Below are 16087 nucleotides of genomic sequence, written 5' to 3' on the forward strand. Positions count from 1 at the left end.
TAAATCGCACAGCGTGAGTCATCGCTTACTCCTTGATTGTTCCTACCTCTTTGGGAGTGCTGCCATCAGCCTTCCTCCTGCCAGCCTGGTATCCTCCTCTTGCTGGGCCACACCACCTTCCCTGTGTGCTAGGACTACAGGGAGACTTGGTGAAAGGAGAGGGTAGTTTCCCCACTGTACCAGATGGTAGGAGCCATAGCTCCTTTTTCACAGCTTTCTCAGGGAACTACTGCAAGCCTTGGTTGGTTTATTTTTCCTCTCTGGCAATGTGACTGTGAGAAACCGTGGGAATGTGTTTAAGACAGGTGCCACCTAGGAGTGGCAAGCCCTGTACCTTCCCACTGCTCTTCCTGGGCAACACCTAATTTCAGAGGATCACTGACATCAGATAAGGGGCCAGGAAGGCTTTGTTTGCATGGGCTCCTGCTCTCCTCAGTTTTGGGAAGACTTCACATTTTAAGGTCCTAGCTGAAATTTACAGCCCAGTTTGGTAATGCCTGTCTTCCCGCTCCTCCCGCTCAGGCAGTCATGTACATGGAGACCCAGCTGCCCTGTTATTCCAGGTTGTGACTGTAGTTTCTGTCTGGAAGAGTTACTTGACTCTTTGCTGCTACCTCTGCTTGTAATGTAGAAGTGTGTTGGTCAAAAAGTTCCCCATTGCTAAGCTCACAGAAGCAAGTGCAAAATACCTGAATGTTAAAAAAGATCGGTATTGTTGCCTTACAGGGAGGATTCAGAGCTGTGCCATCAATAGCAAAATACTGCTTTGCTGCCCTCATAGTGTATATTCCGAAAGTGGATGGTTTAATTTCAAAGTGGCATTTCTCCAGCTTCTTTTGGCAAGGAGCACTCCTCCCTGCCCCAGTAGAAGAACTGATTCCAAATTCTGAAAAGTTACAGCTTTGCGTTGGTTGTATTTCCTCTGTAATCACTTAAATTCTTTTTATGTAGGGATGATAAATTACACTGGATTGGACTAGAATGTAAGCAGGCTGGAAATCTACTGAAGCGTAGTGATGGCAAAGTCCCAGTCATAGATCTGTGTATGAAGATATGTGGGAAACCCCAGTGGTGCTTTAACTCTGTATTTTGTATTCTGGGAGAAAAGCATGAAGGGTCAGACAGGCCCTCCTCCGTTCCATAACACTGTATACAACATGGAGTTGAATATATGCTTTAGAAAAATAATCATGTTGTTTAGCTGGTCGTGAAATCATAGGCAGTCTTATTTCTGTAAATAAACTTAGCAACAATTTTTGGGCATGCTGATTTTGAATGCCATTAAAGTTGCAACAGAGTTTTTGATGGATTAATTATATCACCTGCGAGTAAACACAAAACAAAGATGAAGCTCACCTGAGCTTTGACTGAGAAATCTGAAAATTGCAGTTTGTTGCATGTGTTCTGAGGATTGTCATGGGCTGCTCTGACTGCTCAGGTGTTTGTGCTTTAGTGAGACGTTAATGTTGCTTTATTTGAAATAAAGCAAGTAGATTCACTGGTGCACAACAACAGTGAAAAATCCATTTTTCTGGTACTGGATTATGATCTTCAAATCAAAGGCAAAAAGGATATTAAGTTCCTGTAACCACTGAGCTGCAATGTTTCAAAGAGAACTCTTAACTTTTTGGTATGTGGGCTAGGCAGTAACTTATGACAGAATTTTGGAGCCAGTTTCCACTGTCGTTTGAAAGCATATTTCAGCTCCTAATTGTACAGTCACTTTTCAGTGGCTCCTGAGAACCATAACTGCAGATTTCATAAAATTTATCTAGTTTTTATCTTTCAGTGTTGACTATTTGAATCAGTCTTTGTTAGAAAATGAGATGAGCTTAAGAAGTTTGATACGTCTGGGTTACATAAAGCATGTAATAGTGAAGACTGAGTTTGTTCATCCTATATCATTAAAAAATAAAATCTTAAGTTTCAAGGTTTAGTCCTTTCTTATTTTAATTTCTTGTAAGCATAGATAGAACAACAATTATTAATGTTCATTCCTGTTTGTAGTCTATTTCTGGTCAAGCTAATGTGAAAGCTCTAATTTATTTTGTTGTAGTTCAGTTTCATGCTTAGATATTGTACTGGTATATGACATTTGGAAGTTGAACTTTCTTCTTTGTTGTAAGCATGAGCCAGATTGTAGGCACTGTATAAACACAGGAAAAACATATCATCTACCCCAATTAGCTTATACCTTAAAATCTGTGATAGTCAACATGTTTATTGTAAGACATACTGTATTGTCTTTGCATTCTCCAGCAACTTAGACTTGAATATTTGTGGAAAATGTGTCCAACATAAAACTCTTGTTCCAAACTTAGTAAATACTTCAGAATCCCTCCAAGTCAGTAAAATTTTGTCAACATGTCTTATATAAATTGTGCTGACAGCTAATGGTGGCATTTCACTCCAAACAAAGCTAAATGCAGGAGATAGGCGATGTTGTATGAAATCCATACAGCTAAGAAATATATATTTTTTTACCAAGAAGTATATATTCTTAAAAGATATCTTTGTGTAATTCAGTAAGCTTGGTTTTCTTGAGTTGTATGCAGATCCTATCATCAATTCTGGAATGTGCTCTTTCCCTTTTGCCAGGGCTGCCAGACAGAGCCCTCTGATAATCTCTTTATCTGTAGGGTTGTCTATAATGTTAATTAGTGAACTCTTTGAAAAACCGGCTTCCACAAGTTAATTTATGCACAAAACATCACTGAGGGTTGTGTTTTACCTGTTTCCCAACTAAGGGACTGAAGTATAGTTTAAGAGACTTGGCTTGGGCCACACAAGAAGCCTGTGTCATAGCCAGGAATCGAGACTCACAATTCATTGCCTAACCACAAGACTTTCAGAAAATAAAATGTTGAACAAAAGCAGATGCAACACTGAGAATTTGAGGCTTGACTACAGTTTACAGGGTGCTTAACTCTCTGCCCATAAAACTGGAAGGATCTGCTTTGGAAGGCCAATAATGCTTATGCATTCCTAGCGATTTAATTGCAAACTGCCAGACTGCGAAGTTTTCAGCCTGCCTTCTATTTCAGTGGTCTTCAGTGCAAATCCAGACAGTACAGGATTTAGTTTTCTACAGATGCTTTTAACCCATTGATGCAACTTTGTAGTAATAATTATTTAGGGCTGACCCCTTGGCTCAGAGGAGAGGAAACAGAATTTCAGTGCTATTCTTTTCCAGGGGCTTTCAGAATGGTCAAACCCAGATTACAGAATCATAAGGCAGGAGCTGAAGTCTTGAGGCTGCTATTTGAAAACTTTCTTCACTGCACTTTTCCTTATGTTTGTATGTGTTTTTTGAGCATGCTCTGTCTAATCTAGCAAGGACATGATAAGCTCTTGAGACATTATAATAAGCTCAGTAAGACTTGAAACACTATTTACCTATTTAAGTATTTACACGGCTTCTGTTCCTGTTGGTGTATCCAAGCACTCTGCAGTATTTATCGGATCCTCACAGACAGGAATTCTCCAATCCTAATGTTCTATAGGTATGAACTGAATTACAGAAGGGCATGGGCCCAGCTCCATGATGCTTTTTAGTCCTTTAACTCCTGGTGTTGTCAGTGAGACCTACGTGTTTTACGGAAGTTAGACACACGCATGACTCAGTGATAGTTATGTGACTCGCACTGGCTTTCACATGCGATCCTTGTAACAGCGCAGGGACTTGAAGTCAGATCGTCTCAATCCTGTGACAGCAGGTCCTGTGTTGGCATGAGGGGAAGAAACGTTTCACATATTCCTCTGAGAGAAGGTAGGAAAATTCAGGCTAGGAGGAAAGGACATCTTTTTAACTGCAAGGAAAACAAGCCATTGAAACAACTTCTAGGATTGGAGTGTATTTTCTATCGCTTGATGGCTCCTTGTGTATAACAACGGTAGTTTGAAACAAGATGCCGTCTAGTATCACTGGTATGTATATGTGTCTCAGAAAACCCACAAAGCCCACTCAGTGATAGTCCACCATTTATCTTGTACGGAACATGAGATTTGATTATAATGTCACCTGCTGCCTATAGGTTTCTGCTTCTGTAAATTTTTTCTTAGCCTGACCCCATCACGCTGGTGCTGGAAGCAGTATGTTCACAGAACTTCCCTCAATCTGATTAAGCAGACAGGTGGATATTTTCAAACAGGCAGTTGAGTATGGGATCTCTCTTAAGGTCAGAAATTTTGGAATTGGGAATATGAGGAAGGGGAATGGGATACAGTCTATTCCTGAATTCTGAACAGCTAAATTAATATATTGGTCAACTATCCTTCCACAGTGCAATTATTTTTTGCACATGGAGAAGACACCTCCCTGAAAATTCCTTGTGACATAAGGTCTTTGACTAAAATTAGGTCATAGCTATTTAATTGTTCAGTTGTCCACCCACAAGGGAGCTACAGAGAGCTCTTTCAATTCCTTGCAATCAAATAGCAGCAGTTATTCTCATTTATCCTCTAAGGAAATAGTCCACCAAAAATAATGGGTTGATTCCTTAGCCCCTCCCTGTCACTAATCACTCCTCTCTCTTAGCTACGTATGGACTTGGCCCTCGTCACCAGGGTATCCAAGTACCTCAGTCATTAATTTTCAACTTACAACACTTTGGTGATGTAAGAAAGTGTCCTCATTTCACAGCTGAGGAATTGACACATCAAATAAGTGACTTGCCTGAAGTTTCACAGCAATATTGGACATAGAAACCAGTGACTTATTCATAGACTATTCAGTTTCTTGGAAAACCAGCCTGTGCTCCTCGTCCTTCTGTCTGCTCCCCCTTGCCTCCTCTTCCTGATCTGTAGGACTAGCAGTTCAGTTGTGTGTGTTCTAACCTTCCAGAGGCAAGCAGTGCCAAACAGATGCACCCCTCCCTTGCGCGAGCACAACAGCATCTCTGCAGTCACGTGGGGAATTAAGTCAGGAAACCGATTCAGGGTAAAGTTAATCCACCGAAGAACAGTTTCAGCGTGAGTCGTTGCCTCGTCTGGCTCACGAGGTGCAGCTGTACAGGCACAGGAGGAGGGGGAGAGGAAAGGGAGGACAGTGCCTTTCAATGGGTGAAGATTGCGGCTGGTGCATGGCTTGTGGAGCTGGTGTGGTGGGGTTGTGTGCGCCTGTCCCTGGTGGGAATGGAAACAAAATCAAAACCTTAAGCGAAATTGGTTCTAGTTTCTTCTTTTGAGTGTAGATTGCGAATGTGGGATTTTCACCGTGTCTGTAGAGCCTCCACAAAGCACGGTGAAGGGGCAGCTGAGAAGTGGGGAGTTTGGTAAAGCTGTGGATGAGTTCTCATGACGACATTTTGTTACCCGCATGGCAAGTTTTTCTTGTGTGGCTGCTATCATTAAAAACGTTTGACTCTATATAAACTTTTTCGGCTCAAAATTCAGCTATTTCTGAAGAGTTATAAATGCAGCTGGGGAAGGTCACTATTACCAGGATAAGTACGTTTATGAAGGGAATTACATAAGGTCAGTGTTGCAGCCTACTACCACATCTCACAGTGCAACACCTGGACCCACGTCAGCTCATGTTACCTTCCCTCTCTATTGTGAGTGGTTCCTCAGAAAACAAGACAAATCAAAATGGTGTATGCTGGGGGGGGGGAGGGGGGGAAGGATGTTGGTCTTTAGCTGCAGATTATCTCCAAGAGATTTCTGCTGTGACTTTCATGTGAGAGTCATGCGTACAGGTAGAATGCCCTGTTTTGCTGTTCCTGCTCCCAAACGTGCTGTTCAGAGAGCTTCCAAATTGCTCTGCTGAGGTGTGCTTCTAGCTTTCAAAATAAAGCATGTATATCAGAATTCCAGAAAACTTCAAGTAGGTATGTTAATAACTTGCTTGTTGACAACTAAGGAAAGAAAGATGACAATAACAAACACTTAGGAGTAGCATAAGAGAAACATTTTTCACATATAAAAAATTGCTTCAGAAGAGAACAGAACTTTAACAACTGCTGTTAAGGTTTTTTTTACGTGGTGATGGTATCCTTCCACCTGAATTGCCTTATGACCTGCTAAAACAGCTGAGACCCTGAAGAACTTTGCTCTTGTTGTGGCTGAACTGTCTCCCCCACTTTTCTCATTTTCATATTCTGGCTGGAGCATGAGGCCTCCCTGGGAAAGTGAGAGGCTGTTGCAGGTGGTCCTCAGTGGTATAAATTTCTGTTGAGAAAAAACTCTGGCCTGTGTCAGCTGCAGCCACAGTCCTTTTTTCAACTCTGCTATTGCAGAAGCCTCATAAGAAAAGTGTGGGTGATTGTTTTACTCATTTGTTTTGTTCAGGCTTTGCTCAAAGGCTCAAGATTTGGACATAGATCAGTTTGATTTTTCCTCCTCTGCTGAACACAGATTGTAACGTAACAGCACAGCCACTCTATAGTAGAAACCTAGCAAAAAAACAGATTTTAACGTAGTCACTAATTCCTTTGAAGGAGGCAGTGTTAGCAATTACAAACTAGACTAGACATTGGTAAGAAGTTACAAAATAATTACAGGCTTCCTAAAGTAGTACAGTGTGAGTAATTACAGGTTTAAAAATGTTGTTATGAGCAGTAGTTTATACCGAAACTTCATCCTGCTCCTTGAAACCAGAATACATAACTCTCACCCTGTCACAGCAAATGCTTGTCCTTCTCTACAGAAGAATGTAGCCTTGCGTTATTGTACAGCAAATGTTCTGTGGTACATTATTTAAATTAGCATATAATAGAAACCTAATTGCCCACTAGGGCCCAAAGCTTTAGCTGGTGTAGATCAATGTGCTTCCACTGAAGTCAGCGTAGCAATGTTGATTTTCACCCCTTGAGGATCTGGCTCAGCAGCTTGTTTCTATTCCAGGCATTGTTAAAGGAGATAGTGTGTTTAGAATATTAAACCATGGCATTGTCAGAGATAGTCTACTCAATTCATGTGTGAGTGAAGAGAAATAAAGCGGTAAAACTATTACTTTTATCTGAGGATTTCAATTTACAATGTCAATTATTCATATTGACTGATCTGGTACAACAGGGAAATCATAAGCATGGGGTCATCTTGTTGTGGTTTTAATTTCCTACGTCTGTATTTATCTAATCCTCTCAGTGTGAGCAAGCATGATTAGTATTTATTTCTGTTCTGTGTTCCAGTGCCCTGGGCCAGGTTCCATGCTAAATCCAAAGTGACTCTCCTACTCCATTGTCACTAACTTATGCTGCAATAATTTAAGTAAAAACTTAATCTTCATGTGTAAAGCACCTGAATATATTTCTTCTGTGTGGATTCTGCCCAGATGTTAAGGTTTGTGATATATCTGTATTTTCAATTGGTTTTGGAACTTCTTGTAGCAATGTTCTCTGAATAATACTTGGGGAAAACAGGGATTTGGAAAGAGACTGGCTGCTTGTTAACCATTGAGACAACCAGGAGGAGAGTTGTTACAGCTGTACAACCGGTTAATAAATTGCTGCAGTAAGAACAACAGCTGTCTCTCTCTCTGGAGAGTCAAGTACCAAAATGAATAATCCTTCACTCTGTCAAATGGTTTTTACAAAAATTTAGAATGCTTGGTTTGAGAAGCTTATTTTACTTATGAATGCTCCATTCAGGAACAGGGAAACTTTAGGTCTGAGCTGAGCCAACAATCCTTCTTTGTTGAGTTTGTTTCCTCCCGTTTCACTGCCATTATTCACAGAAGACCTCTGGCTGCTCCCCCACTTATCTCTGCTTCCACTTGTCCCCTGGTAGCTTTGGATAATCAAAGTTATGCTACAATTCTTCTTCCAAGAGCAGAAATGTGGGAGTTCTGGTTAAACGTTTTGGTTCTTTATCAAAGACAGCGTAGTAAAGGACTCTGTATGTGTTCTAGAACAGTACAGCGTTAAAACTGTCAACAGTTGGAGTTGCTTGGCGTTTGTTCTTGTCTGTCTTCTGGCATATGCAGAACACAAGCATAAAAAGAAACATCAGCAGGAGTGATGGGTGAAGGCTGTTGTGAAAGGGTTGAGAGATTATCTTCATTCTCAGTAAAATATTCTGTGGCTTCATTCAGCTCTGGTTACGAGGTTGGTTTCTTGTCCTTGCAAAGCTCCGTAAATGGTTTTCAGTATCTTTGGATACAATTATTACAATAATACAGGTGTTGTTTCTATTATTTTACTCTAATCTTTATCAAGCCTCCTTTGTTTAGGAAACACAGATCAAATACATTCACTACTCGCCTGCTTCTGCCATTTTGTCATTTGGCCTTTCGAACCTAGTATTAACAATGCAAAGCAAGTTGGTTCTTACCTTTTCATCTCTCAAATGAATTTAGCAGCAAATGATTCAATCGTTTTATACTGTAATTTCCTGCTAGTACACATACTCTACCCAATACGTGTATTCTGCCCCTTTCTGTGGGGCATAGGATTGCCTTCTGCTCCTTTGTACTTTCAGAGCCGTCTGAAAAAGATGCCAGTGTTCTCTGTTTGGTTCTCTGAGGGATCATTTTGCCATTTTTTTTATTATTATTATTACTTGTTAATAAATAGAGGTATAAATGAAGTATTACAGTAATCATATGAATGTTGATGATAAGGCAGTGCATCCACATCATCAGGTTCCTTTGGTTTTGGTAGTAGGATTTTTTCAGCTTTGATATTGTTGTCGTTTTTTTTCCCCGCTTAAAAACATGAGAACGTATTTAACCCGTGTGACCATAATACGCAACGTGAATCATCACATGTTGAGGTAAAAATGCTGTCCTAGAGGCGTGTGCAGGAGAATAACATTGTGTTATCCACATTGAAAAGAATGTTATAATTTTCAAGTCTGATGGTCAACTGGCACAACACTAAAGATGAGAGCTTGTATTTTTGTAATCACATTAGGTAACTCACAATGCAAACTGGTATTATTTCTAGAGTATGGGAGCCTCTGATGGCACATCATATTTTCTTACCTATATAGGTTAGATGAAAAGTTGAATGAACTTTGAGAGCAGCAAAATATGCTGGTAACTACACTGCAGTAGATCAGCTGATACTAATTTGCTTGTATCATTTTACTTCCCAGTGAGGTCATAGTGGTAGAGCTATTATGTGTTGGGCTTTTTGCCTTTCTGTTAGGAAGAAGCAGGATTGCAAAGATAATGGGTGAAGGCGCTGGAGCGTTCATGGCAGTAATTTCTAAGAGTTGGAGATAAATAGGCAGGCAAAGCTGAAGACTTATCTGGGTGGAGATATGGGCATTTTGAATACTCTCTGCAGAGAAGCAGTTATCACTTAATTGACTTTACCTTAGGGAACACTAGAAAATCAGTACACAGCCATAAAGGAAAAGCTTTTTGCACAGAGTCCACAACAGCTCCGTTCTGCTGTACAAGCAGCTGAGGTTGTTACACTAATGGAGTCACAACAGGGAAGGAGAAAGCCTGCCTCGGATCTGCTGCTACGTGAGCTCAGACAGCTTGTCCTTCCTTTACATGTATCCTCCTGATTAACTTCATCAGCTTGAATCACAGCTGTCAGCTCGCTTCTCTCTTGATACCACAGAGAAAGTTAGTGTAAAGTTGAGGGCGTGGGGCCTGCCCTCTCTGGAGGGCGGCTGCTCCCAGGCCAGTTCTTTCCCCAGCAGGGGCAGTGGATCCTATAGCTGCCGTTTCAGCCCAAGGCCCAGGTCATCACCAACAAGATTGTGTTGCAGCGGTCGGTCTGTAGGTTTGTCTGCCACGCACACCCCTCATGTCTGGCTGTCAGGGCTTGCTCTGCTGCCCTTTCTGTGGCATTTTTAAGCCGGAGGGGAATTCTGCATTCAGGGCTGCAGCAATTTGTGCTGCAAATTGGATTGTAATTGACTGCTCCCCTGAGAGGCAAGCACGATGTGCAGCGTGCCTGTTTACCCGCTGCACACATGGCTGGCGACAAAGCTCCCAGCTGCCGTGCTGTCCTGTCTGTGCGGGCTTCAAGGAGGGGAGGCAGGACCAGCTGATCAGAGGGAGAGGGCACGGACGTGCCCACCTGTTTTCCTGTCGCATTCCATGTCAGCTGCAGAGCCCAAGGAGCAATGTAGGAACCAGGATAAGACACTTTCTTTTTTTTTTCCTCAATTTGGTTTTCAGTCTTAGTCCGGAACAAAGAGGGTTATTTTGAATTTTAAGGATTTTTGTGGAAAAAGAATTGATTGTGTAGTGTTTAGAGAGGCTTCAGTCAGACCTTTCATTTGCCTCAATCTGCCAAGAACAGATTGGTCTCTTGCAAACAATATTGTGCTTATATGAACACAGTAAATTCTTACTGATACTGTTACTAGACTGAGATGGGTGTTTGGTGTCAGAGCACCTCTGGTTTCTTACCATGCTTATTTTCTGAAGCTCTTCACTATTTTCAGGTCTGCACAATTCAATAGGATCTTTTCCTACAGAATAGTTGCTTGTTTTGTTTGTAGCCATTATTTTTAATTTTGCTATCTAAGCATGTGAGGATTTTATTGGTATTATTCCTTCAGCAGCTACATCAGTTACTCTAGGTGTTGTTTAAAAGCTTATTTTTTTTTTGCATTTCTTACTGAGATTTGGCTTAGAGCAAAATCACTAAGGGGGAAAAGAATTAGTAAATCAAGCCCTTCCTTTCCCTTTTCGAACATCTAGTTTTTCCAACCTCAACTATGTGAAAGGGGTTTAACAACTTTAAATTGGATTTTGGAATGTCAGATGACTAATAGCCTTTATACACAAATAACAACAGAAGAGCTGATTATTATTTCTGGGCTCCGCGATGCACTTATGTAATCGTTAATCTTGGCACTTCTTTATCTCCAGCAGATTAGGAGGCCACTGTCATTTTGAAGACTGCCATTAAGTAGACTTTGTTAGTGTTTAAATATGTGAAGCTTAACTTTAAGCTTCCTTAATGTATGTGATGGAGGTATCCTGTGCATAGAGCAGCGTAACAGAGCAATTGTAAGTTTTAGTCAGATATTTGCTGCCGGAGTCCAACCGTAGATGTTTTAATGTAAAATATTAGTTAAATAGCATCTGAGGACACTCTGAAAGCTTTTTTAGTGTAAAACATTAATTTATCTACTTGAAACAGCAAGCAAACTTGTGTTATCTATTACCTTGCAGTTGCTTTTATCATGGAGAGGTAGGAAATGAAATACTATGAAATGAATAGTTGAAAGAAAGGGTTTTAATGGAGGTCAGAGCACCTAATATAATTGTGGCAAAGGAAGATCTTTCACCTTTTCTTTTCACAAGCTTGTAATTTTCTCAAATGTTTTTGTGAGGAAGTATTTTTTTTTTCCTTCCATCATCCTTGTCAAAAACTGAAGATGATTTTCAAACACTGAGGATAGTATATACAGACATGATGAGAAGAACTACAGAACCAGAGCCGAGGCCAGGGAGATGGCGTGAATGTGATTGGGAGGGGACAACAAATCACATGCACGTAATGCATGGTTTGAAGAATATGTTGAAAACTGTCTCTGGCAGAAATGTTTTTGAGAGTGTTCACTAGGCTGTTTTTATTATGCAGTAAGCCCCACCCTACACAATTTCCATCTCTGATATGATCCTGCATGTTCTCCTTCCTGGTGTCGTTCTTGCGAACGGGTCATACATAGCATTTCCTTCCTGTGAACATCTGAAGGAGGAGAAAAATGCGCACCCAACCACCAACAGGCAGAGCTGGCTGCCCTCCAGCAGCTCTCCCTGTCCTTGGCAAGATGGGCAGTCCTGGCCTGGCTTCATAAGAATGAGCGACCACCAAGGAACTTAATGCAAGTCAAGAGGACTACTAAAAGTAGTTTTATTAATTCTCTAAAGACATTTGAAGAGAACACGCAGAGGAGCCGTGAAAAGATGAGACAGCACATAGACACTAAAAACGGTGGCAATGGACAGCATCCTTGGATTAAAAAAATAATTAAAAAAAAAAAGTATGTCCCTGTGCCAGTTGGGAAGATGCAGAATACAGACTCCAGAGGAACCCCTTTGTGAGGTTTGAGGGATCCTGGTTTGGGCCTGAGTAGGTGAGCTGCCGGCAGCCAAATAGCACTGAAGGAGTTGCAGAATAAATTCTCAGTATTGACTGCCACATGAATCCAGACAGGAGGTGTTGGAGGAAATTAAAAATGAGCAAGTGTTAAACAGGCTTTTTACTGTTTAGAGTTCTGAAGTTGTTTTTGGTTGTTCTTGTTCATCCCTTAAATGAATCATCTGAAAATGAAAATTTAAACTAGACATTGAGAGCACACCTTTGTGAGAAACTAATGATTCCACTTGGCATACGGCATCAAAGGAAAACTTTTTAATGACATCAAATTTGTGTACAGCCAAAAAGAAAATGAAAATATCTTAAAAAGGAAGATGTAGTCACTTGAGAATGATGGAGCTTTTCTAGTCTGGGTGAAATATTTTTTCATGCTACTTTTTCTTCTAGAATTACATAGAGTTTTTGAATATTTTTTCATCAAAGTGCAGCTCTTTTGCAAGGAAGTGTCTTCTGCACTAGCCATGTTTGTCTGGCTTTAACTTATTCATACAAAGTGCCATTTCTCAATACACAGTGATACATCCTGCAATTTGTGCGGAGGCCAAACCCTTAATAAAATTTTTGCAGACCAGCAAAACGGCAGGACAAACTTGAATCATGACAAAACCCTTTGTTTAAAGGGACACTTGCCTTATTGGTAAAGTATATCGTGTTGTATTTTCCGGATGCTTTCCATATTCCTTTTTCCAGACTGACAGTTGCTCTCTTGGGGGTAATAAATACTGAACTGCACCATGACTTGGCCAAACTGTAAGTGTAACAGAAAACATGTGCATTGGAATAGGGAACAGGCGGAGGTGATAGGTCACTAACCAGGGGAAACCTGCGAAGTAGGAGCATGCATTCAGGAATTATGGATTGATCAGAGAGCTATCTGCCTATGCATAGAAAGAATGAAATGGAAGCATTACGCACAGTCACATTTAATCTCATTGACCTAATGTTCCGTGATTCACATTACTAATGAATTTAGTTGAAATTGTTAATAATTTTCATACCACGTTGCAAGTGAAGTACCTCTTTTACCACTGTTTCAAAAAGCTAGTAAAAGATCTTTCCTTAGAGAACTAATGCTAGTGCAATTTAGCTACCAACTAATTAAATCTCATAATTTGGAATACAATGTAACTATATGCCTTTTAATAGGGACTAAAATGATTGTCTTCAAAGTATTGATAATTTAAGACTGTTCAAAACCCTTGAAAAATAATTCAAGTAAAGGCTGTTGTGCTGGCATACTTTACTCTGGTTTAAAATTAACAAGTGTTTTGTAATTTCTTCTTTGTTTTCATGCTGGAAACAAATAAATACGTTGAGATGCTCCCATAGGCCAGCACATTTAATTAGGAAGAAGAAGGTGGGAGGACAGTGCTGGAGTTAACAAATTCCGTCTTCAGAATGCCAGCTCCTACAGCTCAGAGTAGGAAATTTCATAGAAAAGGTGGATGCTATGCATTAATCAACAGAGCAAATGTTAGAGGTAATTTAGATTTCCACTCTGAAACATGACATTATTAAAAGACATTCCTTATTGAAATTGTCTTTGTTAGTTTCTCTTATTTCTGTTTATTTCTGTATTTTGTATAAATATATAGAAATATAGATATGTTTCAGCTTTTCAATGCAGTTGGAGGGGTTTGTCTCCTTTTGGCAGGGAGGCGAGAATGCTTTTATTATTCTCCAGCTCGTTCCAGAAAATAATTTCTTCCAGATTATGTTCTCATGCAAATTTCACTTTTTCTTCCTCTCTGTTACTACTAAGAAAGAAAGACCCAACTCTATATGGAGTACAAATCAGCGTAGATTTGTTTTTATCTAATATAAAAGTAATTGCAAAGAGTTCAAGAAACCCCCGTGTGTCTGAGTGTATCAGGGCACTTTCTCTGCCTTCAGGTGAACATGCGTCTTGGCCTGCCAGCTCACTTCTTTTTCTTTCTTTCTTTCCGTTCTCCTTCCCTTTTTTATTTTAACAGGCAATATGCATTGGTTTGTTCTAGCAGCAGAGCAGCATGGTATAGAATGTATCTTAATAGAACTGTGCTTATGCCCCTGCTGCAGGTGTTCCTCTTCACAGATACCCAAGGTTAGTGGTTATCTGAAGGAAGAAATTAGGGATGACAAAAACCAAGTGAAGTCTAGAATCCTATATCAACATAGCGTGGAATGAAATAACTGCTAGCTTGCTGCTTACTGAATAAATGCAGTAGCAAATCAGAACAGAAAAACCAGGCAGTGCTGCCAGTTACTGTGGTCATAGCTCACACCTGTGTTGCTTCTGAAAGTTGTATTTTGTGTAATTTTGTCAAGAGCAACCTTTTGTAGGTATGCAATTAAACCTGTAGGCTTTGATTAAAATGAACAAAAAAATTAATAGATAACTGGTCTTGTCACAATCACTATTGTGTAGTTTTGTGGCAGCTTTTATCTAAGCAGTGCAAAACCCTGCAGATGTATGACGAATGGTGTTTGTTTGGAGGTCTACTGACTTGCTTCTTGGGTCATAAAACGAAGATGCAAGGCTTGGCAGTATGTACCAGTTGCCTAAGATAGCTGTGTAGAACTAAAGACTGATTATTCTGATTATGTAGATAGAGAAAATGAGAAATGGACCAGTGTCTCCATTCACATAGCAAATTAGCAGTAGTATGAGAATTATAGTATCTACTTCTTGACATGCAGTCCAGGGCTTTGAATAAAACTATGTTGCGTTTCAGTAAAGGCAGTCACATGATTGCAGTGTCAAGTGTGTTTTTGTTTGTGTTGAAAACCTGCTGTACTGCATTGCTTTATTTAACAACAATTATATTTAGCTTAGTCCTTAAATTAATCGTACTCCAAACCTTCCTCATCATAGCCAATACATCTAGTGTTAATTTTGAGCCAGAGAAGAGAATAAAATAGTTGTATGTTTATTCGTAAGCAACTGAGTGACCAAGAAAGAAAGCAAGAAGCTTTATATATAGTATTATGGAGTATAATGTTGTTTTTTTGTTGAATAAATATAATGTGGAAATATTTTCTGACTGTATCAAAATAGTCAAACCAGTCTTAAAATGCTTTGGATGTGAAATGCATAGAACCTTCTCCATTCTTCCCTCTTCTAGTCCTTGCCATTAATTTTGGTTACTATGCCTGTGGGTGGGGTCTAGAGAACAATTCTTTCCCCAGATCTGGAACCAGAAAGTGGTTAGGATTTTCTTAGTTTTGTCTTATCCTTGAAAGAGTTTATATCATTGTTACATATCTTACTGCATTGTACAACTTCTGCTGTATTATTTCAACCATCCACACGATTCCTGTTCAATTCAATTTCATGGAAGTAGTAACAAAGGTGGAGCTTTCAAACCCCCCTCAATTTCACAAACTGATAGATTTTAGTTATAAGTTGCATGTCCTATCAAGTAAGGACAGATATTCCAAAAGAACTAGTTTTCTGTGCTCCTGGATGACAGAACATGTCTGGATGTGGCAGCCCCGATTATTTTGAGCCAAGGCATGAAGCTCACTACTTTAGTATGATTTCTGATCTGTGGTTTGCCTTTATAATGTGCCTGTAGTCCCAAGCTAGAATTGTCTCTACCAGTCATTCCTTCAACAAGGAAAATCAAACCATCTAGTTTTCAACTGCAAATTAGATTACTGCTCTTTTTTCCTCAAAAATAGAAGGAAAAAAATAGGTATTCCAGTTGTTTCATTCTAGAAATGTTGAGATACCAAGTTGCCTTGTTGGATCAAGAAGAACGAGAATTTTTCTGGATGAATAAAGACAAGACAGTGGAGGGAGATGAGACTGCAGTAAAAAGAAAAAAAAATGATTTTGTGTTACACACATGACTGAGCAGGAGCAGACATCATCTCTCTGAGTTCCTCTTAAAACGTTTAGTCATTTTTTACATTGTTTGTGTTCCTAAACCCTCGTAGAAGTCCTATATTTTGTGTTGGGAACTTCATTTTGTTTTATTTTTTCCTTACAGAGGTTAAGTCTATTTTGATGTTCTATTAAAGTTTTTTTCAGGAATTTTCCATTTTAATATAAAATTAAAAATACACAGAGACCTTACCACAGCAGC

At 39.8% G+C, this 16087-nt stretch overlaps 1 protein-coding gene across 12 annotated transcripts in view; it reads left to right on the forward strand.

The window, feature by feature from the left end:
• The window catches only part of RORA (RAR related orphan receptor A), a 433189-nt gene that overhangs the window by 379535 nt on the left and 37567 nt on the right, over window positions 1-16087 (forward strand). The window contains exon 1 of one of the 12 annotated variants that reach the window (XM_083851044.1): window positions 7319-13497. The exons of the other annotated variants lie outside the window; for them this stretch is intronic. Within the exon in view, the coding sequence (XP_083707170.1) occupies window positions 13416-13497 (82 nt within the window). The 5' untranslated portion in view covers window positions 7319-13415. Of the gene's footprint in view, window positions 1-7318; window positions 13498-16087 lie in introns of those variants that run through there. 12 annotated transcript variants of the gene reach the window in all.

Source organism: Anser anser (assembly GCF_964211835.1).
Source record: "Anser anser genome assembly, chromosome: 10".
Lineage (NCBI taxonomy): Eukaryota > Metazoa > Chordata > Aves > Anseriformes > Anatidae > Anser > Anser anser.